The 23,831-nt window shown below is 59.5% G+C and overlaps 7 protein-coding genes across 7 annotated transcripts; 2 read left to right on the forward strand and 5 right to left on the reverse strand.

Annotated features, from left to right (window-relative positions):
* Positions 1–237: 237 nt before the first annotated feature.
* DCS_07636 (uncharacterized protein) lies at positions 238–1,457 on the reverse strand (the record flags this gene model as incomplete). The annotated part of the gene is made up of 4 exons (XM_040804920.1): positions 238–330; positions 463–791; positions 866–1,315; positions 1,388–1,457. The coding sequence occupies 4 exons, from the start codon at positions 1,455–1,457 to the stop codon at positions 238–240; spliced, it is 942 nt and encodes a 313-aa protein (XP_040655024.1).
* A 1,245-nt stretch (positions 1,458–2,702) lies between these two features.
* On the reverse strand, positions 2,703–3,979 carry DCS_07637 (uncharacterized protein; the record flags this gene model as incomplete). The annotated part of the gene is made up of 2 exons (XM_040804921.1): positions 2,703–3,548; positions 3,917–3,979. The coding sequence occupies 2 exons, from the start codon at positions 3,977–3,979 to the stop codon at positions 2,703–2,705; spliced, it is 909 nt and encodes a 302-aa protein (XP_040655025.1).
* A 1,297-nt stretch (positions 3,980–5,276) lies between these two features.
* On the forward strand, positions 5,277–7,754 carry DCS_07638 (uncharacterized protein; the record flags this gene model as incomplete). Its single annotated transcript, XM_040804922.1, has 5 exons — positions 5,277–5,342; positions 5,424–5,431; positions 5,879–6,010; positions 6,677–7,412; positions 7,620–7,754. The coding sequence occupies 5 exons, from the start codon at positions 5,277–5,279 to the stop codon at positions 7,752–7,754; spliced, it is 1,077 nt and encodes a 358-aa protein (XP_040655026.1).
* A 4,727-nt stretch (positions 7,755–12,481) lies between these two features.
* On the reverse strand, positions 12,482–13,291 carry DCS_07639 (nitrilase; the record flags this gene model as incomplete). Its single annotated transcript, XM_040804923.1, has 1 exon — positions 12,482–13,291. The coding sequence occupies one exon, from the start codon at positions 13,289–13,291 to the stop codon at positions 12,482–12,484; it is 810 nt and encodes a 269-aa protein (XP_040655027.1).
* Positions 13,292–14,956: 1,665 nt separating this feature from the next.
* DCS_07640 (tpa inducible protein-like protein) lies at positions 14,957–16,999 on the reverse strand (the record flags this gene model as incomplete). Its single annotated transcript, XM_040804924.1, has 1 exon — positions 14,957–16,999. One exon carries the CDS (start codon positions 16,997–16,999, stop codon positions 14,957–14,959), a length of 2,043 nt encoding a protein of 680 aa, XP_040655028.1.
* A 610-nt stretch (positions 17,000–17,609) lies between these two features.
* DCS_07641 (uncharacterized protein) lies at positions 17,610–20,693 on the forward strand (the record flags this gene model as incomplete). The annotated part of the gene is made up of 4 exons (XM_040804925.1): positions 17,610–17,762; positions 17,823–17,920; positions 18,292–19,426; positions 19,473–20,693. The coding sequence occupies 4 exons, from the start codon at positions 17,610–17,612 to the stop codon at positions 20,691–20,693; spliced, it is 2,607 nt and encodes an 868-aa protein (XP_040655029.1).
* Positions 20,694–20,895: 202 nt separating this feature from the next.
* Positions 20,896–23,736, reverse strand: DCS_07642 (vacuolar ATP synthase 98 kDa subunit; the record flags this gene model as incomplete). Its single annotated transcript, XM_040804926.1, has 5 exons — positions 20,896–21,068; positions 21,129–21,308; positions 21,361–23,400; positions 23,456–23,534; positions 23,608–23,736. The coding sequence occupies 5 exons, from the start codon at positions 23,734–23,736 to the stop codon at positions 20,896–20,898; spliced, it is 2,601 nt and encodes an 866-aa protein (XP_040655030.1).
* Between the last annotated feature and the right edge of the window lie 95 nt (positions 23,737–23,831).

Here is a 23,831-nt window from a genome sequence, read left to right on the forward strand (position 1 = left end):
CCCGACGGCGATGAAAATCGAGTTGGACATGACGCAAGCCCATCTTCGCTTCCCCGGTCCTCGTCGTCGCCACCTGTCGCCGCACAAGCGTGCTCGTCTGCGTGGCGAGCGATGAGGCATCGATGGCGCGCTTGCCTGCATCGCCCTCGGGAGACTTTTATTCCGCCTCCCCTCCCGCGCCGGCAGGTGGTTGGCTGGGCAGTACAATTTGCAGCACGAGTCGGCCGACGACTTGCCTTAGATGTGGTTGCTGAAGATGCCGTTGCTCGCCTCGGCCATTTCCAATATCGGCGGGTATCCACGATAGATGGGATCAAGATCACATTGTTCCTAGATTGCATGGACCATTAGACGAGGCGATGAAAGGCAAAGAAAGCTGCCACCGGCCGTACCTGGTCGAATGTTTCCTATTCCCCAGCGTGTCAGCATAAGCGTTCCGGATGGCGGTTGGGGGCAGGAAACAAGTACAGGCATGCATGGCCCAGACCTATGTTCGCTCGTGGCTACCATGGCAGCATACGCATTAGCAACCCTTTCGACGACTGGTGCAATGACGGATGGAGCGAGGTAGCCGGCTCCATGGCAGCCGTCGGTCGACTTACTGTTCACTCGGACAAGCCACTCATGCCACTCCCACCTTTCCGTCCAGATGGAATTCAACACTTTGCCATCGTGCTCTCGTAGAAGTGCGTTCTTGGGAGGAAACCAGCTTGTGCAATCGTCGCAAGGCGCTTCCAACTCGTTTCTCAAGATTTGGCCCGACTGAACGTGATGGATCTCCAAAACGATGCCTAGAAGGTAGAAGATGGACAGTACGTCAGACATGCCCGCCGGCGCCAAACACACGGCAGGATGGATAGCCTACCCTCGATTAGGTACGAGTTGCCCTTTAAATGGACTTGGTCGTTGAGCATCTGCAATATCTGGAATTGTGAAAAGTCTTTTACTGCCATCTTCTCTTCGCCAAACTCATCCCAGAAATTAAACTCCTGCGCAAAGGAGCTACCGCTCTGAGGCGCGTCGAAAAGTTGATGGACATGGGGGTTGCTGGGGTAAAAGGCCGTCTCGGGTCGAAAGGTGCCGTATATTTTCACCGACGTTCCAGCGTCGTCTCTCTTGGATAGCTTGACGCGCAATCCGATGCGATCGAACGTATGGGGAACGTCTTCCACCAAACGACAGAGGACAATGTCGTCGGATTCGCGGCCGCAATCCAGCTTTTTCCTCAATCCAGCTTCATATATTCTTTCGTCATCAGCACTCCAATCTCGTTTTTGACGTTGGGTCGATGGTGAAGAAGAAGTCGCTATAGTTGCTGTAATCGCCACGTTATTCATACTATTACAGCTCGAAGCAGAGCCTCATTCGGCCTCGGCATTCTTCCTACCATTGACGTTGCCGCCAGGCGCAGCATGAGCACCGATAAGAGAGGTGACCAGAAGGAAAGATGGTTTCATTTTGTCGTTTCAATCGTGTTATGCTTGGTGAATGCTTGCGTTTGGCGAGCCTCGTTTGACCTTGACCAATATTCAGCACAGGCAAAAACAACCAGAGGGAGGCGACGGGGGAAATGCATCCATCGTGGGTAGATATATAAGTAGACTGGATTGGACCTGAACAGGCAAATATACAGTCCACACGGCAGAGCACACACGGGACACGCAGAAAACATGAGGGTAGCGAAGCAAAGGGGCGAGATGATGCGTTTGGGGTGAAGAGCATGATGGGACGAACTGCAATGCGCATTGTTCAGCATCTATGGGCGGGGAGGCAAGTGCGACAGCCGGCGTGGAGTCGTTCGTTGTTGGCTCCTGCTTGCTCTCATGCGCAAGGACGAAATGGTATCGGTATGGATGATACTACCAGTAGGAACTTGTACCAACGCCCCGAACTGGAGGGAATTTGGAGAACGCACAAGTACACCAAGATAGCGCAATGTTGAGCCGGCACAATGCACCGATAGGTTCCGATATAATGGTGGATGGCAACGGGGTCGATTCACTTTGTGTGGTTGCGCAACCAAAATTGAATCGTCACCTTTGTCCAGTGACTGTACCAACTTGGCGTGCTTGCGTGTACTGTAAGTAATAGTTGTACTGCTTGGTACGGAGTATATTGTAGTACTTAGTTGCATGTACTGTAAATACAAGTGTTAATTAATCAGGTACAGTACAACGTCAGGGCCGCACTAATGGCCAAGAGGGCATCCATACATGACTCAGCATTCATCGAGTCATTGACACCAAGTGGTTATGGTGGCCCGCCGAATCTTGACCCGTCACCAGTTGCTGGTGATCATCTCAGCTCGGCGTCACTTCGCCGACAAGATTGCATACTCCAACAAGCAGACAAACTCGGCCTCTACCGTCACGCGCATGGACCGCCCTGCCCGGCACCTGGCCGTTGATTCGTCCACACGGGATACCCGCCGCTGGTCGCGACCCCAGGGCCTTTGATGACGACGGCCATGGAACGAGCCCATGCTACCCGTGGCGCCGAGAGCTGCTCACAAAGGTGACGGATGCCGAGTCACCTCCTCGGGAACACCGCTCGACGCAACGAGCGGCACCAAAGCACCGAACCTTGGCGGTCATGTCGAGAGCAAGCGCGATTCCTCCGTACGCCCCCCCCCCATGCAGCCATCGAATCGACGTGATCGGGCACGGAGCCTGCTGGCAGAGCAAAGGACGCAGCAAAGGAGGCTAGCGAGCGAGCGTCGTGGCGCAAGCCGAGCTGCACGCACGCTGCTGCAGCGGCGGGAGCGGGAGCGGCTTCACCCAGGCGGCACGGGTCCATGGCATTACTCGTGCCGCACTCCGCACTCCGTACTTGTGCTCGTACTCGTAAGTACGTGCAAGTACCTGCCATGCCGAAACGGGACACGATGGTCGCTTGCAAGGGTGAGGGGGGGGGACCAAACCTGGGGCCCGGATGGAGCTGCCTTGGGCCTGGATCGCCCGTTTTCCGTCGCCATCGGAGCGACCGGCGGAAGCGCCCAGACCCGGCAGCGTCGACGGCAGAGGAGGGACGAGGGAGAGGGAAGGGGGGAAAGAGGAAGGAGGAAGGAGGAAAGAGAATGATTCCAAGCCGTACGAGGACGACGAGTAAGGGGTAGGGAAGGGGGGAGCTGTGCTCCGTACATGTGGGTACGTCCGATCAGCAGGAGGAACGAGCAAACAGACGACAGGCGAACAGGCGGGAGGGTCCTCGTGTGCCTTGTCGTCGTCGTCGTCGTCGTGTTTGCTGCCGTCACATGACGATTGCTCGCTTCCAGACGGATGGAGCACGAAGCACCGACGGATGCCATCTTCCGGGCGCCTCTCGACAGCGGCCGGGAGCCCACAGGCGCCGGCGCAGGCCTCAGCCTGGACCCTGGCGCGTGGGGAGCCATGTGGCCGTCGCTCTGCTTCCGCTTCCGGTTCTGGCGTTGGCACCGTGACGGGGAATCGTGCTGGTGCTGATGCTGTGCTGATGCGGTGCTGATGCGGACCCTCGTTGGCGGCTGAACGGACCCCAACGAGGCACGAGCCGTGACCAGCAAAGATGATCTGCCCAAGGGGCCCAAGGAGTCATTCCCTGCGGCGACCCGACCCAGCGCGTCGGGGAGCTGCGGCCCCTGTCAGGCACCTGTAGCGGAAAGGCCCCTGGTCCCCCGTCCGAGCACTCGGCTTGGGCAGACTCGCCCCTGCGTCGGGTGCCCTGTCGGGTTAGGTGCCTAGTACTTGCATGGTACTACTTGTATTACTTGCAGCCAGTCCAGTCCGTACAGTTCTCCGTACCTGTTGTAGATGTACAGTAATTACCTACTAGGTGCTAGGTACTAGGTACTAAGGTAGGTAGTATACACCTACGACCAGCACCTATGGCAGTGTCCATGCTTGAACGAGTACATGCACAGCGCAAGTACAGCACACACATGCGTCCGAACGTGTCCTGCCAGTACGGCCAGGAAACGTTCCTGTAGGAGTGCAGAGTGCATTTCGGTGACTGCATCTGCATGCCTGCGCATCTGGACTCTGTACATGTAGGTATTTCAGCCATGATCGTTGCGTACCCGTACCTGCAACATGTGCGGCAGATCCTTGCGACAGGCGGAACAGTCGCCGAATTGTACTCGAACATGGCGAACATGGCCTCGATCCCGTCGCAGCTTGGCGCTCGGTGCAGATCCGTTGCGGCAACGGCGCGCACGAGCGCTCGAAAACAGTGGTTGGGCGAAAAGGAAGCAAGTCGCTCAGCATCATGCTGGTGAGAGTATTCAAGTTCCCAGCACTGCCCTCACAGTGCACGGCCAGTACTTTACCGCAGGGGGCACCGCCACCAACGAATGCCAAAACCTCATTCTCCTCGTGCTGGAGTGGTGAATACCTCTAGTACTAGTAGGTAGTAAGTAGGAATTAATTAATACCCAATGCACCCGAGTACACACCAAAGTACGTCCAAGTCAGGCCCGAAGACGGAGTACTCCCTACAGTACATGTATACAGGTACCTAATATGCAAGTACGCCGCGCAAGTACAGCACTTCTACATGGAAAGGGAAGACCTCACCCAGAATGACAACTCCGTAAGTACTTGCATGGACCTATGGTACCTAGTGCGGAGTACTAGGTAGGTAGGTAGTCTAGGACTTACTCGCGCAGCGCAGCACGAGGATACTTGCGTCTCCAAACTGTGAGAACGAGTACGGAGTACTGCACTCACACCCGTATATTATTGTGCATGGTATTTACGGTACTCGCAAGCATGTGTGCAGTGCTCCGTACTTGGTGCTTGAACTTGCTGTACGGCCAGTAATACTTGCAGGTACGGAGTAGTACGGAACTAAATGCAAGTACTTTTAGTTACAGGAGCGCGTAGCAGGTAATACCAGGACAAGAAGTTGTACCGATGGCAGCAGGGTAGAGGGTAGAACCTGCACGTTGCGCACCAAGGAGGCGCAATAGTACGGAGCACACTCGCCGTACATCACAAGTATCTACCTGGTGCCTTGCACTTGATACGTGCGCGGCCATAAAACGGTAGCTGTCGCGATTGTTGAGCACGGCTGATTATGCTTTCATACGTTGGTGGGTTATTACCCGTATACCTACTCCGTACTTACCTACTAAGTTAGTACTTACTGTGCTTGAGTAAAGCAAGCACCCCGTATTACATGTATTACAGCAACCCAGTCGGTTGGGAAGCCAACCCCCTAATACCTTTAGTACCTTTGTAGGTAGTTCGTACTTGGCACCAGGGCCATACCTAAACTAGCACTCTTGCTCGTACACCTACATGGACTTGTTCACTAGCCTGTACTGCGGACATGTGCAGGTACTTGCACTGTACTGTACCGTACGAGTAAGTCCTCTCCTCCTCCATACATGTGCATGTGCAAGAAATTGGCCATACCTGTACGTAGTACTTACTGCGTACCTGCAGCGTACTAGGTATGAAAGTTTGTACTTGTACTTGTGTTGGGGTGCAGCAGGTACTGCACTTTATGGCAAGTACAGCGCAACAGGTGGGCAGCAGAGTTGCACATTGCGAGACCGGGGTGCACCGTGGCTGGCCTGACTGACCCAGGCGTTGGGAAATGGATCCAGATACGGAGCACCTCCTCCCTTGTTTGCTTCATTCCCCAAGCAGGGCTTGCTGGTGCTAGCGAGGAGAAATTTCCCAATTCTCTGGGTCGGCCACCACCAACCACCAGCCATGGATGAATTTTTCTCCTCCCAACAGGCCTGTTGTCACCAACCCGTCTCGTTCACGCTCGGGTACCCTGCTGGCACACGAACTTGTACAGTATTTACCGTACGAGTACACACGCGCAAGTAGGGGTGTGTACAAGTACAAGAACTCAAGCAAGTACTTAAGTGCTTACTTACCGTCACTAGCACCTACGGTACTTACCAGTACGGTACAAGTACGACGGCAGCTAGGGAACGGGTCGAGGTACCTTCGCACCCCATCCCTCGACGATCGTACCCGGTACCCAACGCTGGCCAAGCATCGTCGTGCGAAAGCAGGTACCGGTACTTTATCGATGCCGGCAGCTACCTCGATCCCCGTCGACGCAGGCACTTGCACGGCGTACTGTACATGCCTGCAAGTACTTACTTACATGTCGAGGTCGCGCTGCCCTGCCCAGCCCGGCGGCCGAGCCCGTTTTCAAGCAAGCACGGACTGGCAAAGCAAATCAAAATAAAGCAAACATACTACCATGTAATTTAGCCACCTGGTGAAGCAAAGCAAAGCAAAGCAACACGGTGCAGAGCAAGAAAAAAAACACGACGAGCAAACGGACGGAACGACGGAGCGCTCCTTCCACCTTTTGCCTGCTCCCTGCTGGCTCCTGCCGTCCTCTTCTGGGTCTGTCCTGACTCTCTTTCCCCCCCCCTCCAAAGAGAGAAGCCGACGGGCAAGTTGTTGGGTGGCGCTGGGTCCGTTCTTTCCTCCTTCAAGTTGCGCCGCGAGCGACGAAGATACAAAAGCGCCCTGCTCCCACGCGGCCCCGTAGCCTCCCCTCCCTTTGATTCACTTTTTTAAACCATTATCGGCCTCGACGCCTCTTCCTCGACCCGGGACGCGCTCCTCCTCTCTGCCTCTTCTGCCCTGGTCTGCTCGGCCCGCTCGATTCTCGCCCGCACTTCTTTTCCCTTCCCACCACACCCTCGCCGACACTCGTGATATAGCTACCTGCTTCGTCCCTCGTTCCCGCGGACCCTACCGGACCGCTTTCGCGAGCAACCAACAAGGCGCCCACAGTACGACACGATAGCTGCTGCACTCGAGCCTACCGGCAAGTCCGCTGCCAACCGACCGACCCCACTCGCCGGCAGCAGGAAGCGCCACGCTCGACCCAACCAACACACTCCTCGCGCGCGGCCAACCCAAGCAAGCGGCTTCTGCCCAGCGCCAGCGTCGTCGCACCGAAGGCGCAGGTACCCGTCTGTGCCTGACGGACGGGAAGGATTCGCAGCCCGGAACGCCTCATCCATCGACGACGTCGCATCCACACCCAACCAAGCATTTCACGACGGTCGCACACGCCTGCACGGCAAACGGCCCATCCATCCATACATACTGCAGCTCGACTGCCAAGGTCCTTGGGCCGAACCGAGGACTCCTGCCATCGTCACGCACAATCTGCGACAGCATCGATCCTCGTGCAACGCATCGTCCCGGCGCGCCGGTGCCGACTCGACTCGCCTCGTCGACGCCCTGCCTGCCGACGCAGCTGCGCTCCCGAAACAAGGCAGCAATATTTATTGGCCACGCTCGCAACGATTCGCCGACTCGGCAGCTCTCGGCGGTCCCCTTCCACGTCGCCTCGGTCTCGTTGCCAGCCCGCCCTCGCCGCCCGCCCGCCCGCTGCTCCGGCGCAAGCCTTGCCTGGGTGCTCTCCGTCGCACGACGACGTCTGATTTTGTGAGTCGCCGCCGCTTATTTTCTTGTCGTCCGTTGCCTCTCGCTTTCTGATGCCCGGACCCGCGCCGGCCGACGCTCCCCCCTCGTGTCGCCTGGCCGCCGAGGCTCCAGAGCCGTCGCTGTTATTGCTATAAAAACCAGGGCTTCGACGCCCGTGGACGTCTCGTGAATGGAATCGCTCGACTGACATGCCGCGCGCCTTGACAGCATACGCCTCGCCACCTGCACAAGATACGAAGATCGACGATGATACACCGAGAGTCGAGTCTCGACAACATGGGTCGCGGCGCCTACGATACCACGGGCGTTGCCAAGCCGCCGCCGCGCCCTCGACCGCGATAACTCGTCCACGCTGATGCGTCGGTCACGTCGGTGCACTTGACTTTTCGAATACCGCAGGCCCTGGCTGTGCCTTTCCGCGTTACACCTTTCACCGGCCTCGAAGGCCATCCGACTGTACCAATTCTGCATGAGGCTTCTGGATACGACCATTTTAATACGATTTTCCTATCAACATCATACAACGACGGCTCGGTGCCACCACTTGCTCATGAGGAGCAGGAACGCCAGGACAAAGGAGAGTCGGGCAGACTTTTTTTTTTACCTTTGTTCATCTGGCAACACGACTACCAATTGGGGAAAAAAATCGCCTTCCGAAAAAAGGGGGAAGGGGCACGGCGTTCAAACCATAGACGGCATTTTTCACGGAAACTTCTTTTTTTTTCGTTGCTGGTGTTATTTTCTTTTGGCTAAGTACATTGGCCGTGTTCCTCGTCATATTTCATGTTGTCGCACCTCGACGCATCTCGCCGACTGCGCCCAGAGGGGGCCCGGACCCACTTCGGCGGAATGCAGATCCGGCCATTTTGCGACATGTCTGGGATCGAACTCCCCCAACGATGAGGGGGTTGCGACGAGGGATGAGACAGGAACCGGCAACGCACATTTCAATCTGCCGTGGAGATCTGGCATGGGATGGACAGGATTGGGAATCGTGTTAGGGAAAAAAATCGATTTGCGAAATAGAAGCTCGAGGTTCGGACCTGCCTGCCATTTCCTTGCCGCCTTGGTTCATGTGCAGCTGCCTGTCTCGTTTGGCTCCTTTGCTTTGGCTCTTTTTATTTCTCGCTCCCCTGGCCGGACGACGAGTGCACACGCCTGCTTCTGCTTCATCGGTGGGCATGCCTGCTGCTCGTTGTCGAGTCGCCGACGATGCAGATGGGAGGAGGTGAGGGGAAAGCTGGAACGACCAGGGCTCGAGAGGCAAAGGGCAGGGCTCGACGAGTCGGATGGACGACGCTACCCCATTTGGCCTTGCCCCCCTCCTTTCCTCTCCGTGAATAACGGCGTATGCGGTATGGAACATGGAGGGCATTCACGGGGTCCACCCATGGTGACAGGTATTAAGGTGCCATGGCCATGGGACGAGGCTGGTGCGGCAGGGAAGCCAGGACTCGTCTGGTACTTGACGTGCGATGCGTTGCCAATGGATAACCCGAACGCGCGGTGGTGGCTGAAGATGTTGCCGTCAATGTTCTGCTCATGGCGTTGGGCATGTTTCAGGAAGGGTCGTCGCCATTGGCGCGTCGGCCGAGTCCAGAAACCGATGGGCGAGCTTGTCAGTCTCGTGTATATTGTCTGACAGTGTCGACGAGACGGCCGTGAGCAGCTCGGCGGAGCGGGTGTGGCGGAGGCGTGAGGGTGTCCAATCCAGGTACAAGTACAGAGTACGGAGTACTTGATGCTACCACCGTAGGTAGGTACCTAGCTAATAGTAGCTTAATGAATGCATTGGTTGTAGGTGTATTTACGAACGGAGTACTCCGTACATACTCGGTAATAATACCAGGTTGATGCGAGTAGGGAGCAAGTACGGAGTACATGTGCTCCATCCATACTTGTAAGCCTCTGTAATATCCAGGCGGTATCACTTGCAAGTACAACTACAGTACAAGCACAGTATGCACAACTACAGTACATACAAGCACAGTATGCACGCAACACCCATAAACTCTCCGCAAGTACTGTGCTCCGTGCCCCTCCGTCCATGCAAGTACTGTACATGTACTCCGTACTTACAAGTATACCTGCAGTACAGGTATATGAGGGCCACAACTACTATCGGATCACACGATTCTCAATGACTCGCACTTGTCGCCAGGCATCTGCATCTTCCATTCGTCCGTCTCGCGTGTACCCGGAGGATTGAGCTCGTGCCCCTTGCCGGCGTGCGAGGACGACGACGAGCCGACGACGAGACGACGACGAGAGGCTGTGCGTGCCCTGCCATGGACAGATCAGGCGCGGCGAGTGCCGTCTGGTGCCTTGCATGCCTTGGGTCTCCATGCGGAGGCAGGCAGCCGGCTAGACGTCTGGCATCCTGTCGCACGTACATGTAAGTACACGTCCCTGGACAGGAGCCAACCCGCACGGTCGAGTACCCGGACTTGCATGGATGGGTGCGAACTCGCACATGCCGTTGGCCTTGGCGCGCTGGCCTCCATTCCTGGCCGGTTGGTGGCGACGTTGCGGCCGATGGCTTTCCATGGAGGGAGTACTCCGTGGTTGTACTTGCATGTACTTGCTTGCACTCGGCACAGGTACATGTCGTTTGTGCCGGTTACGAATACGAATACGTACAGTACATGGTATTACCGTGCATGTATCGTTGAATGCACCGAGTACTTGCATTCGTGATTGACATGCGGAGTTTCATATGCACTCCAAATGCTTGATTATTACGTGCTGTGTCTCTGTCTAGGTGCCAAGCTATGGTGTGATGTGGGAGGTCGGCTGTGCCGGGCAGGCAACCAAGGCTGACGGAGTCGTTGTAGGTACTGGCTTGTATTGGAGTGAGTACTACTCAAGTACAATGCTGTCAAGTATACGGACGGAGTAATAGTCCGTACCTACAGTAAGTGCTGTGCAGTATTACTACGGAGTAAGCGCTGAGCACTTTACCACTACAGTACAGCCTACAGAACACCTTTGGCACAGAGTACACGTACAGCACTTACGTAAGCCTCAGGTTGGGTGGTGGACGTGGCAAGCTGATTTGTTCAAGTCAGCTGGGGGGTCGATCCGTCATCCACCCACGCCCGTGCCTCTGCAGTATTCCTCTGCACGGTAACAAACACCCCATCGAACCGCCCTTGCTCCGCTTCGTCGTCTCGCCAAGGGGGGCGAGCGGGGAGGCGTTCTCGTCTTGGAGGTGGGATGGGGGAGTCGAGACGAGACGCGCCGCACCGCATGGTCCGTCCCTCAGCCGTGCCGCGACGGCGCGACGTGACGCGCGGGCCCGACGACGCCAGGTGCGGCGGCGACTTGCTTCTGGGGGATGCAGATGCCGTTTCGGCTGCGGCGGAGGTTGCAACCGCACGGCGCGGCGGGACGTGGGCAAACCCATACCGCAGCCACCAAACCGCATCCCACCAACATGCGAGTGAAACAGGTCTCTTCCGTGGGGCGATGCCGTGGTGGGCGACTCGTCCACGTTCGGGTGCCGATGCTTTTCGTCATGTGTGCCTGCGCGCCCGTGCCGCACGGGACCGTAGGGTAGGTAGCTTGCACAGGTACTGTACTTGCAGTACGGTGCTGGTACGGTCGCGCGCGCGGTGCATCCGCCGCAGGCAGGGCGCAGGCAGCAAGGGCTAGCGCTAGATGCCCGATAAATCGCGGCGTGCACGGGATGCGCCGTCGCTGGGCCCAGGGCCCGATGGATGTCCCCGTAGGCGCCGTTTCAGCCGTCGCTCGAAGCCGTTCGGGGCAGAGGGGTATTAGCGGCGCCGGCGGTGGATGGGCCAGCAGGTGCCTAGCAGGTACCAACAGTGGGGTGGCAAAAATGTCGATTCAACTTGTAGGAGTAGCGCTACCAAGACTGAATCGTCACTTTTGTCAAGTGGACCGTGGCAGGTGGCTGGCTGGCCGACTAACCGGCTTCGTCGCACCCTTCGGCGCGCTAATGCAGGGCAAGCTTCCCCGGACCGCCTGGCTCTGGCCGCCCTGGAACCGACCGTACCGTCGGGACGCGGGATGACAGAAGGAAAACCGGACAGGCCATCGCAGGAACGGAACAAAAAAAGGGGCGAGGGGCCCAATGTCGTGGGGCGTCGTGCGTCTTGTTGGGACTGGCCATCGGTAAGCTATGACCGTTTGGGATCCGGCCAGGGACATGAAGGATGGATTCCGCGATCAAGGCCCTGCAGGAAGCTCCGTGTTGGGCGCACAAAGATGGGGTAAATGTAATAATAATACATACACCTACGTGCGTGCACAGCCCTCCGTGCAGCAAGCGGTGCTGCGCATGTACAGCCAAGCACGTGATGCCCATAGCAGTGCTTGTCTACGGTAGGTACATGCAAACTTGCCGCACACATGCAAGGGCCGTCGAGCACACGACGTCGTCCTCCCAAGGCCACAGATGCATCGAGGGCAACGACGTCGCCGACAAGGTGCTACGAGGAAGCAAATGGACGCAATACCAGCAGCGGCACGGCAACGGACGGCAGATAGAGACGGTTGATGGCGACCATCGGCACGGAGTGGTGGTAGGTAGATCTGTGCAATGTTGCCAGCGCACAAGGCATGGTGATTCATGCATTCCGGTCGTCTGCCATCCGCGCCAGAAAGCCAGCCAGCCAGCAGCGGCCATGCTCGTGGCCGATGGAGCCAGCCGACACGCACGCCGACCATGGCGACGGACCCTGACGGCGGGCGCCGGCGCGGGGCGACGAGGCGACTTGCCTGCTGCCTCCCTCCCTCGTGGCGTGGCCTGCGTTACTCGCCAAGGTGGCCCAGACCCCTCCCGCCGGCTTCGTTTCCGCTTGGCCCGGCAGCTGAGGCCCATCCCATCCGAAGGGCGCTCACTCGTCCGTGGGGGGACGAGAGCCAGCTGATCGGACGGCCAACGGCCGCGTCGCGCAATTCGGGGGTGCGGCACCGGGACCCTGATGCCTTCCTACCTACTCGTGCACGCTCCCGCATTCGGCGTAGACGTCTCTGTCGTCATTTTCGTCAACAAGAGGCCCCGGCCCTGGGAGGGGGGGGGCTGCCGAGGGTGGGTGCGATGCTCACCTTCGCCTCCGCAGCGGCATCTGCGCCCGCACGCGATCCGTCATCTCCATGTCCATCTCGACAAAGCCAAGCTCGCCGACGGCGCCCTCCTCGGCCTCGCCGTCCGGACCCGTGACGCTCTTGAGCCGCAGCCTCACCTCGCCCCAGGGGTCGACGACGATGCTCCGGCCGTAGCTCGCCCGCCGGTCGTTGTGCCGGCCGACCTGGGCCGCCGCCACGACCCAGCTCTCCGTCTCGATGGCGCGCGCCCGCAGCAGCGTCTCCCAGTGGGCGGCGCCCGTGCGCACGGTGAAGGCGCTCGGGTACGTCAGGATCTGGGCCGGGCGGTCGGACCACGGGCTCGACCGGGCTGGCTGGGCGAGCGCGACGGCCGTCTCGGGGAAACGAAGGTCGAAGCATATGAGGCTCCCGATGCGGCCGACGGGCGTGTCAAACGGCGCCGTCAGCCTCGCGCCCGGCTGCACCGTCCTGCTCTCCTTGAGAGAGCCGTAGTCGAAGACGTGAAGCTTGTCGTACGTGGCCGCCTCCTCGATGCCGCCCGCCGCGTTGATGTACAGCGCCCGGTTGAGCAGCTTTCGTCCCTCCTCGCCGGGGCCGCCGGCGGCGTGGTGAATGCCGACGTGCACGGCGATCGAGTGCGTCTCCGCCGCCGCCCGCAGGCCGAGGACGAAGGGCGATGTCGACTGCGGCGAGGCGAGGCCGAGCGATGCCTGCGCGTTGGGGGCGATAAAGTCCGACGCCTCGGGCAAGAATAGGACCTGGCCCGACGCAGCCACCACGTAAGCGACCGACTTGCCACCAGTCATATCTCGTCTCCCGGGAACGGCTCGATCCGTGGCCGAACGGACGGACGAGGCATCACGAGCCTTGCTTGGTGCTCACGACACCTCTCCGCTCCGCTCCGTTGCCCTCCCCTCATCGAACCATGCGGCAGGGCGGACAGCACCTACCTTGGCCCCGCCGACGGCCGCCTTGGCCACCAGCTTCACGCACTGATCCAGGTTGGCCTTGATCGACGCCGTTGCGCATATCTGTCCGACGGCCTAACGGGGCGAGGGAAGGACAACCTGTTAGCTTGTTGGCGGGCATCATGCACCATGAACAGAGGTCATATGGTTCACAACGCACCGCGAGTACCGCCATGGCGGATGCAATGCCGAACGATGAAGTCGACCGACGGATGAGAAGAAGATGAAGGTGATGGAGAAGATGATGACAATGAAGGTTATGGAGAATATGACGATGATGGAGAAGATGATGGAGAAGATGAAGACAGCCTTGCAGTTGGCCGGTGCAAGACCAGAATGACGCCTGTAGATTTATTTATGGATGCACAGGGCCTGACGACCGGCACGACGGGATGGCAGACCAGAGGACGATGCGGAGGTAATGGGACGGGGGGGGGGGTGGAAGCATTGTCGATGAGGTCGTTCGCTCGCTGTATTCTCGACTCCGTACAATACTTGATTAATGGTATTATGTAACGCACGAATCGATCCGACGACCTTCCTTAGGCCTCAGGCCAGGGTACGTACAGGCGAGGCAAGTACAAGTATCCGCAGCACGGAGGATATGCCGTTCCGGACAACGTCGCTAGAGTTCGCTGAAGGGCAAGTATAAATACACATCTACCTCCTACGTACATGCTAGAAAATTATCGACAGTATGCGCCGTTCAGAGCCCTAGCTGGCCCTCTCCGCTCTCCAACCCCCCGCCCGCCTTTCTCTCCCTCCCACTGCAAGCGTCGAAAAAGCTGCAAACAGGGCCATGCTCTGATGTTTGGCCATCGACGAATCACGCACCGTGCCTCTTCCTTCGCGCACTGCCGACGGCTCGCCGAGCCTACAATAATGACCGGACCTCCGTCAGCCGGCCGCCTCGTTGACGGAGAAGGGATGCAAAGCAAGTCTGCACACCGCTTGCTGGCATGCCCATCGCCGTAGAGTTGCGTCTTCACCCACCGGCATGACGCCCGTCAAACAGATTCCCGACCATGTTCACGGAGATGTTGTATTTTTTTTTAAAACCCGGGCGAATGACCCTTGGTCACCGGTCCATTCTACTCAACTCGGCGTGCCATGGAGGGCGATACCTCGTGAGTTGGCCGACGCGTCGTTGTGATGACCTCCTGATCTCTGCAGGATCGTTCGTTCGTCAGTCTCCCCGACGTCAACTCTGGTCCCACTGGTGCTCACTCGACGGCCGACGACGCCCATTAAGCGCAGAAAGCGGGAGCAGAAAGTGAAAAAAAAAAGAAATGCAAGCCGCTCTTCTGCCGTGTGCCTCTGCGTGTGCTGCAAACTGAACGCCGGGCTAACGCAATTCCAGAATAAAAGAAACAATGCGGCGCTGGGTATCTCCCGCAAGGCCTGCTCTCCAATCTCCAATACGCATCCGCACTCGCACCCGCACGCATCCGTTCCCGTTCGGACGTCCCGCTCGCTCGCATCCATCGTCGTCGCCGGGGACAATTACCTGGGGTTCGATGTGTCCAGTTGCACGTACGCCGCCGAGAGCGCGTTTTGTTCTCGGCCGTCCCTCTCGAGGACCATGACCCAATCGCGCAGCTGAATGCTCTTGCCTTTCTCCTTGTCCTCCCGCCACGCGCCCAGGCGATTCCGGCCCTCGGTCGTCAGCGCGTGATGGGCCGCGGCCGACGCCCCGCCGCTTCCGTTGATCCCCTTGGGTCCGGGAGTTGCTCTTGCCGGCGAGTTCGTGCCACCCCCCGTGCGCCCGACGTTCATCCAGTCGTACGTCTTGCCCGTCTTCTTCTTCCCGAAGAGGGACCCCTTGCCGCCCAAGCCTGCGAACATGCTGCTCGTCATGTTCTGGTTGGCGTGGCTGTTGGCCTCGGCCGCCTTCAGCGCCTGGTTCTTTTTCATCTCCTTCTTCGTCATGCCCTTCTCCGGCTCCGGGGCCACCGATCCCGCCGTGCCGGCCGACACGCTGCCGGCCCGCGATGCCGTCGACCCGCTCTCCGTGCCGCCCTCTTTGCGTCGTTGTCGTCTTCGCAGCCGCGCCTCCTCCCACTCACGCTCCTGTCGAGCCCTCTCGCGCATCGGCACCGTCACGCTCGATCCGCCAATCTTGGGCAGCTTCTTGCTCGCACCCACCGCGCCATCCTCCGTCGCTGCCGCCTCGGCCGAGCCTGTGTTCCCCTCTCGGTCAGCTTTGGCCGCGTGCCGGGGACGGGGTGAACGCTCACGCTTCAGCGGATTCGTGCCGCCATCGGTGGCGCCGGCTGCCTCGTCCAGTTGCATGGGCTCCAGCGGCTCCATGTTCAACGGCGCGGCGGCGGCCGCCCACTCCTCCGGGACATCGCCGTGCGACGTTTGCTGCCTGTGGACCGCAATCACGCTGGCCTCCTCGACGAGGTCGCGTAGCCGCTGCTTCGTCGCGATGGACATGAGTGCCAGCTGATCGACGAGGAAGGAGTCCTGCGGGATGTACGATCCTGTCGTCGCAACTGTCGTGCCGTCGGGTCCCTGCTCCGTGCGGACGTTGACCGCGGGCGTGGGGAACTGCTCGGGTAGCCTCATTTTACCCATCGTCTGGTTGTTATTCTTCATGTCCAGGTTGAGGCCGAGGTGGTGTTCCCGCGCCGCCTTTTCCGCCCGTTGATGCAGCAGGGCCACCAGCAGGAAGGGGTCGTTGATCTCCTGCGTCCTCTGCACCGCCAGACGCATCGACGACTCCGACCACGCTCGCTCGGCGGCCTTGGCGGCAAACTCGTCCTGGTCCATGCCGTTCGTCGATTCCGCCGCTTGGTTCGCCGGTCCGGCGCCGTAAAAGGTGGACTTGGGCCCCGGCGGGTGCTGGGGAAAGCCCGTCCTGGAATCCGAGCCCGCATCCAGCGCGTGCGAGTACAGGTCGGACATGTACTGTTCCTCGGCACGCAGGTCGATGCCGGTGCCTGCCAGGGAGTCCGTCACGTCGTATTCGTAGTCCTTGGCAGGTCTCTCCGCCGGCCGCTGCGGCGGACCCATGACGTTGGCAGCCGGCGTCGGCGCAGGGGCGGGCGTCGGCACCGGACTGTTGGTCGGAGAGGCGGCCGGGTAATGGATAGGCGCCATCGTCGCCGTCGTGTACTGCGCCTGTCCCTGCGGCGGCCCCTGCGCCGTCGGCGCCGACACCTGCACCGGCGCGTTTTGCGGCGTTTGCATGGGTGGTGTTGCACCTGCGCGTGCGTCGGGGAGGTTCAAGCCGTTTGCCCTCGCTCCATTCGTCACTGCCGCTGGCGGCGGAGGAGCAGGCGGAGGCGTGTAGGCCCCCGCCACGGGAGGGGTTTGGGAGTATCTCGGCGAGCCCGTCGTGGCCGGTGGAGTTCCCACCGCGCCGGGACTCGCGGCGTACGGCGACGAAGCATATGGCGATGCGGGCTGCGGAGGGATGCCGTCGGCTCGGGGTCGCTTGTTCGGCGGCAACGCGTAGGCCGCCTGTGGCGGCGCCGGCGAAGGGCTGAGCTGGGGCGGCGAGAAGGCCCGCGGGGGACCCTGAGACTGAGGCTGCGCCATGGGTGAAGCTGCGATCGAGGCGACGTGGAACGATCCGAGGCTGCAAACTTAGCAGGCAAAGGAGCCTGCCGGGACCAAGGTGGCTCGGCCCATCCGACGCGCGGGGACGTGTCAGACACGAGAGAAAAACGATGACGGTGGTGTGTGTGCAGTCGCCTAATCGCTCTGAGATGCTGGCGAGATGCAGATGGCGCAGACGGCGGCGTGATGGTTGGTCAGATCCGTCGATGGATTGCTCGCCAGCGAGTGAAGTCGGATGCAGGTTTGAACAATGGGGGGGCGGAGCTGGCGCGGTGATTTTGAAGTCACGTGAGCGAGCATTCCCAATTTGGCGCCGACCTTTCGCCGTCCATGGGAAGAGCGAATGATAGCTTTCGTGCCTCTGCAACTCGCTGCATCATGAATATTCCCTCTCTTTCGCCTTGATTCACCTGCTTATATTCGCTCCCATCCATCTATTCGTTGATTGGGAAAAGTCCCTGATGCGGCCATTGCTGCCCACGCTGACTTGTGGCCTCGAGTCTGCAGCGGCAGCAACGACGTGATTCTCGAATTCCATCCGCCCGCCCATGCTGTTCATTGTTGACGCTTGAACCCCCGAACCGCAGCAATGGCCTCGAAACGCAAAGCCTCCGCCATGAACGCCACGGTGACGGAGGAGCCCGTCGATCCATCCGACGAGCTCATGTTTCTCTGTCTCGGCGGCGGCAACGAGGTCGGACGATCGTGCCATATTATCCAGTACAAGGGCAAGACGGTCATGGTGAGAAAAGATGTCTCCTTTCGATGTCGACCTCGACATGTGCTGACGCTCCGTCCGCAGCTCGACGCGGGCCAGCATCCCGCCTACGATGGCCTCGCCGCTCTTCCCTTCTACGATGACTTCGATCTGAGCACCGTGGATGTGCTTCTCATCAGCCAGTAAGTCACCACCGCCGTCTTGTGCGTGCCGCAGGGGCGTGGGCAGAGGACCAGGCGGTATTCTGGTCGTGGGCCGGGCATATTCCCCAGCAGCTGCAGCAAGCAGTATGAAGCCGTGAAGTCCATGTCTTCTGTTCCCTCTCCTACGTGCGCGTGCGGCGGGAGCATGAGCATGCCACCCACGCCTCCCGCCGTGTGCCAGATAAATACAATATGTGTTCTCCCTCTCCCCAGCCCTTACGCCCGTCATTTTGCTTGTGATGCCTCGCGTGCCTGCTGTTTGCGCCTCTGCGTCCGGCCCGCCGCTGACGGCATGAAACAACGGTCAAAGGTGTGGAGAGCGAACGAAGTAGCTGACAAGGCGACGATAGCTTCCACGTTGACCACGCCGCCTCGCTGCCCTACGTTCTCGCAAAGACGAACTTCCGAGGGCGTGTCTTCATGACGCACCCGACCAAGGCCATCTACAAGTGGCTCATCCAAGACAGCGTCCGGGTCGGCAACACATCGTCAAACCCGGCGACGCAGCCCGTCTACACCGAGCAAGACCATCTCAACACCTTTCCTCAGATCGAAGCCATCGACTACCACACGACCCACACCATCTCCTCCATCCGCATCACGCCCTACCCTGCCGGTCACGTCCTCGGCGCAGCCATGTTCCTGATCGAGATTGCGGGCCTCAACATCTTCTTCACCGGCGACTACTCGCGCGAGCAGGACAGGCATCTCGTGTCCGCCGAGGTGCCCAAGGGCGTCAAGATCGACGTTCTCATCACCGAGTCCACCTATGGCATCGCCTCACACGTGCCGCGTCTCGAACGGGAGCAGGCCCTCATGAAGACCATCACGAGCATCCTCAACCGGGGCGGCCGCGCCCTCCTTCCGGTCTTTGCCCTCGGCCGCGCGCAGGAACTCCTGCTCATCCTGGACGAGTACTGGAGCAAGCACGGCGAATACCAAAAGTACCCCATCTACTACGCCAGCAACCTCGCGCGCAAGTGCATGGTTGTGTACCAAACCTATGTCGGCGCCATGAACGATAACATCAAGCGACTCTTCCGCGAGCGCATGGCCGAGGCCGAGGCGACCGGTGACGGTGCCGGCAAGGGAGGCCCCTGGGATTTCAAGTACATACGCTCGCTCAAGAACCTCGACCGCTTCGACGACGTCGGCGGCTGCGTCATGCTCGCGAGCCCGGGCATGCTGCAGAGCGGTGTCAGCCGGGAGCTGTTTGAGCGATGGGCACCGAGCGACAAGAACGGCGTCATCATCACCGGCTACAGCGTCGAGGGGACCATGGCCAGGCAGATCATGCAAGAGCCCGACCAGATCCAGGCAGTCATGTCTCGCAGCATCGCGAGCGCCCGCAGGGGCCCCGGTGGCGGCGAGGCCGAGAAGATCATGATCCCGCGCCGCTGCAGCGTTGCAGAGTACTCGTTTGCCGCCCATGTCGACGGCGTCGAGAACCGCGAGTTTATCGAAGAAGTGGCCGCACCGGTAGTGGTAATGCGCCCCCCCCCCCCCCCCCCCCTTCTGCGCCTTTGGGCAGGCCAAATCGAGGAGAGACGAAGCTAACGCACGCGCCGGTGCGCAGATTCTCGTTCACGGCGAGCAGCACAACATGATGCGCCTCAAGTCCAAGCTCCTCTCCCTCAACGCGAGCAAGACGACCAAGGTCAAGGTCTACTCCCCGCGCAACTGCGAAGAGCTGCGAATCCCCTTCAAAACCGACAAGACAGCCAAAGTCGTCGGAAAACTGGCCGCCGTCCCGCCGCCCTCGCATGACGCCGACCTCGATTCTGCATCGGCGCCCCTCGTCACAGGTGTCCTCGTTGAAAGCGACTTCAAGCTCTCCCTCATGGCTCCAGAGGACCTCCGCGAGTACGCCGGCTTGACGACGACGACAATCTCCTGCAAGCAGCGCCTGCGCCTGACCGCCGCCGGCATAGACCTGGTCAAGTGGGCGCTCGAAGGCACCTTTGGCACCATCGAGGAGCTCCCCGAGATGCGTCGGGGCGCCGTCAAGACCGCCAATGGAAAGCCGCACGAGGACGCAGGAGAGAAGCAGACCAAGCCCGAGGAAGCAGAGGAGGAAGCCGTCGAAGATGTAGGCAACGCCCTCGTCGCCGCCTACCTCGTCATGGGCTGTGTCACCGTCCGCTATCGCGCCAACGGCGAGGTCGAGCTCGAGTGGGAGGGCAACATGCTCAACGATAGCATCGCCGACTCCGTCATGGCCGTTCTCTTCTCCGTCGAGACTTCACCGGCAGCCGTTAAGCGCTCGTCGGCCAACAGCAAGCATTCGCACGCCCACGATCATGCCCGCAACCCCCACGCCCGCAGTTCCCCCGCTGAGCGCCTTGAACGCCTCTTCTGGTTTCTCGAGGCCCAGTTCGGCGCTGACAACGTTTCCCCCGTCGAGAACCCCCGATTGCCCGACGCCCCTCAAGACGCCGACGCCAAAGACGACCCTGCGGCCAAGAAGGAGGGGCAGGAGGGGCAGGAGGAGCAGGAGGCTGCCGGAGAGGGCGATGCTATGGACGAGGACACCAATGCCGAGGCCGAGCTCGCCGAGAGGCGCAAAAAGGAGATGGACCGGCTCCACAAGATTGGCATTCCCGTACCAGGCGTCCTCATAAAGGTCGACAAGATGGAGGCCACCGTCTGGCTTGAGGATCTCGAAATCGAGTCCAACAACAAGGTCTTTGCAGACCGGGTTAGGGCAGTCATGGAGCGTGCCGTCGAGGTTACTGCTCCTCTGTGGGCGTAACTTGTTCCACGAACACAACACCCTACATGGTCCAACGGGAAGGGCTCAACGGGAAGGGCCCATCGGGAAGGGCCGTTTGACTTGACGAAGATACGCAAACGAGTCAACTGATATAGGATGCGTTGTGTTGATAATACAGAGGGGATTGCGAGCTACCAAGGAGTAGTACAACAAAGAAACAAAGAAAATTCGGCTAGCTACATCATCCCAGGTATTCCTTCAGGTCTTCAGACTCCTCCAACAGAGTGTCGAAAGAAAAGGGTGCAAACGGCCAGCCCGCAAACTCTGCAAACTTGGAAAAGGACTCGACCCATGCCAAACGCAGAGAATGCAACATGGCACTTGTGCCTTCCATGCATACCAGAATGGCGATGGCTATATGGCGGGTCAGCACCTGCCAACCGGCATCGTGAATGGGAAGTTGGGGCGGCTTACTCAGGAAGAACCACATGTAGAAGCAGACGACAATCATGATGACACCAACAACGCCGGGCGTCTTGAGAGCTGGGCCAAGGGTCATGTCCCAAAGCACAACGCTGAGCTGCTGGTGGGCAAGCGAGAGAGCCCAGAGTCGTAGGTAGGAAGCAGTATGCGAAACGCAATTCAGACAAAACTCTATCAACGTGATTAGCCCCGAATCGCCTCGCAGACGTCCAAGCCGACGTACCGATTGTGTGAATGACCTGGTGGATCATGACCTCGCTAAAGTCAAACTCTCCGTGCTCGTCTTCGTCAATGTTTTGCGAGATCATGGCGACGCCCTCCCCATCTTCGTCAAAGCTGTTGCCGCGGCCGTTGATCAGACCAGTGTCCTCGTCGTCCGGATCCAAGGCGCTGACTCGAGACGTTTCTCCCAGGCCACGATACCCCTTGGCGCGGGCGCGGTTGTGCTCCCACCGAAGGTAGAAGGGCTTCAGAAACAGGAGGATGGGAACCTGCGCAAAGGCCAGCAGCAACAGCACAACCTGCACGTACTCCTGCCCGCCATAGAGCCGCATGTCCAACGTTCCCGGTTGCAGGAACATGTAGATGAGCATGTTGAGGAGACCGGGAGCGGCAGCGTTCGTTTGGGGAGGGGAGACGGTCCAGTCGACCCACTGGACGGACCATTTGTAGATGATGCAAATGACGAGGTATCCAAAGATGGACTGAAAAAAGATCATGCCCGGCACGAAATTCCCCCAGATGTCGATGGGCTTCTTGAAGTGACGGGCGTTGATGTAGGCGAAGCACAGCGAGTAGGTCATATGGGCCCAGCCGAGGATGATGCTCATCTTCATCTTGTAGCTGTTGCTGAAGAGAAGGTCGTTGTCGGTCCCGTGCCACGCCCAGTCGATGCCGAACGGATAGCGGTAGCCGTCCGTGTTGAGGGTAGCCTCGACCGACATCTTGTCCCTCCAGTTGCTCGGCTTGTGGTATTCCCAGGCGCTGGGGAAGAGGGTCATGGATTTGGAGAAGGCGTCGTTGTAGACGAGACCGGTGAAGAGGGAGAAGACGGCCATGACCAAGGCAATGTACCGGCCGTAGAAGATCATGGCGAAGAGCTCGAAGCTCACCTTCTTCAACGACTTCTCCCAATAGATCATGGCAAGCGCCGCCGAGAGCATGATGACGGCGTGACCGAAGTCGCCAAACATGACGGCGAAGAGGAAGGGGAAGGTGACGATGACCGGCATGGCCGGGTTCACCTCCTGATAGGTGGCGGTGCCGTACGCGTTGACGATGGTCTGGAAACCCTCGGTGAACTTGTTGGTCTTGAGATAGGTCGGGGGCTTCTTGTTGGTGCGGATCTCGTTGATGATGGAAGGGACGGAGAGCCCGGCTCGGTTGGTGACGTCCTGAAGGGTCGACCGGATGAGGGGCATGTCGTTGGTCGGACACCAGGCCTCGGCAATGAGGGTTCGACGCGCGCGGTCGTAGGAGAACAGGTTGAGCGCGCTGAAGACGGCCTTTTCCTTGGCGATGAGGACCATCCAAGCCGAGACGGACTGCGAGATCTGGTTCAGCTCGGCCTCGAGCGTGGCCTGGGTGTTGCGCAGGACATTCTGCACATCTTCGAGCCGGTTGTTGACCTCGTGGATCTGGTCGCGCCTGAGGTCGCTGTTCTCGTCGACGTTGTACACTTCGGCACTCATCGACTCGGAGATCTTGCGAATCTTGGCAATGATCTCCTTGCCGTGGGCAAAGATGACGAAGACATTCTTGTTGACGGCCTCGTTGTTGGTCGGGTCGATGAGGGGCTCGGGAATCTCCGACTGGTTCATGTACAAGTTGCCACGGAGCGTGCGCCAGAGGATGCGCTCAAAGGCGGCAACGCGGTCTCTTGCGATGACACCGGCAACGAAGCCGATGTTCATGCCGGAGAAGGATCGCTCGACATCCGGCGCCGATGTGTGATGCTCGACATCGGAGAGCAGGGGTGCATCGTCGTTATCGGTGGAGGCCCGAATCTCGTCCACGTTGCCGTGGGCACGATCGAAGAAGCTTCCGGCCTCGCGCAGGACCCAGCGCCACTCGGTGAGGTCGCCTTCACGCTTCTTCAGCGTTTCGTAGCTGTCGTTGAGCGCCGAGATTCGTTGCTCGAGCTTCTGGCTGCGCTCGGCGAGTTCATCAATCTCCGAGGTGGAGGGGGACGACAGCCGTTCACTGTCCAGATCAAGCTTCCGGAGCGGGATGCCGGCCTTTTCCATCTGAGAATAAAAGTACCCTGCCTCGAAGTCAGTTGCGAGCACGCCGTCGAGTTCCACGGCCGAACGACGTACGCAGTTGTCTCTCCACATTATCGAGGCGCCGGATCTCCTGGGTAAAGGTCCTCTGGAAAGCGCTGACATCCTCGTTGAGCTGGCGAGAAACATGCGTTAGATGCTTTTAGAAAGCGAGAACAAAGGGGGGGGGGTCAGGACGGGACACATACGTCCCGGAACTGGCAGAGTCCAAGCTCGCCTAGAGCAGTGACGACCTCTCGACCGATTTCTTTGGAGACATACAGCTGCACCATGCTCATGTCCGCCGAGCGGAACGGCGTGTCGTGATTGGAAGCCATGGTGATGCAGCCCAAGCACCGTCGACTGTGAGTTGGAGCAGCCGTAAACGTCAGGGAGGTGACGGAAGCTGGCGTTCTGGATGGGTTGTCTCGAC

The sequence above is a fragment of the Drechmeria coniospora genome, chromosome 03, assembly GCF_001625195.1.
Source record: "Drechmeria coniospora strain ARSEF 6962 chromosome 03, whole genome shotgun sequence".
NCBI lineage: Eukaryota > Fungi > Ascomycota > Sordariomycetes > Hypocreales > Ophiocordycipitaceae > Drechmeria > Drechmeria coniospora.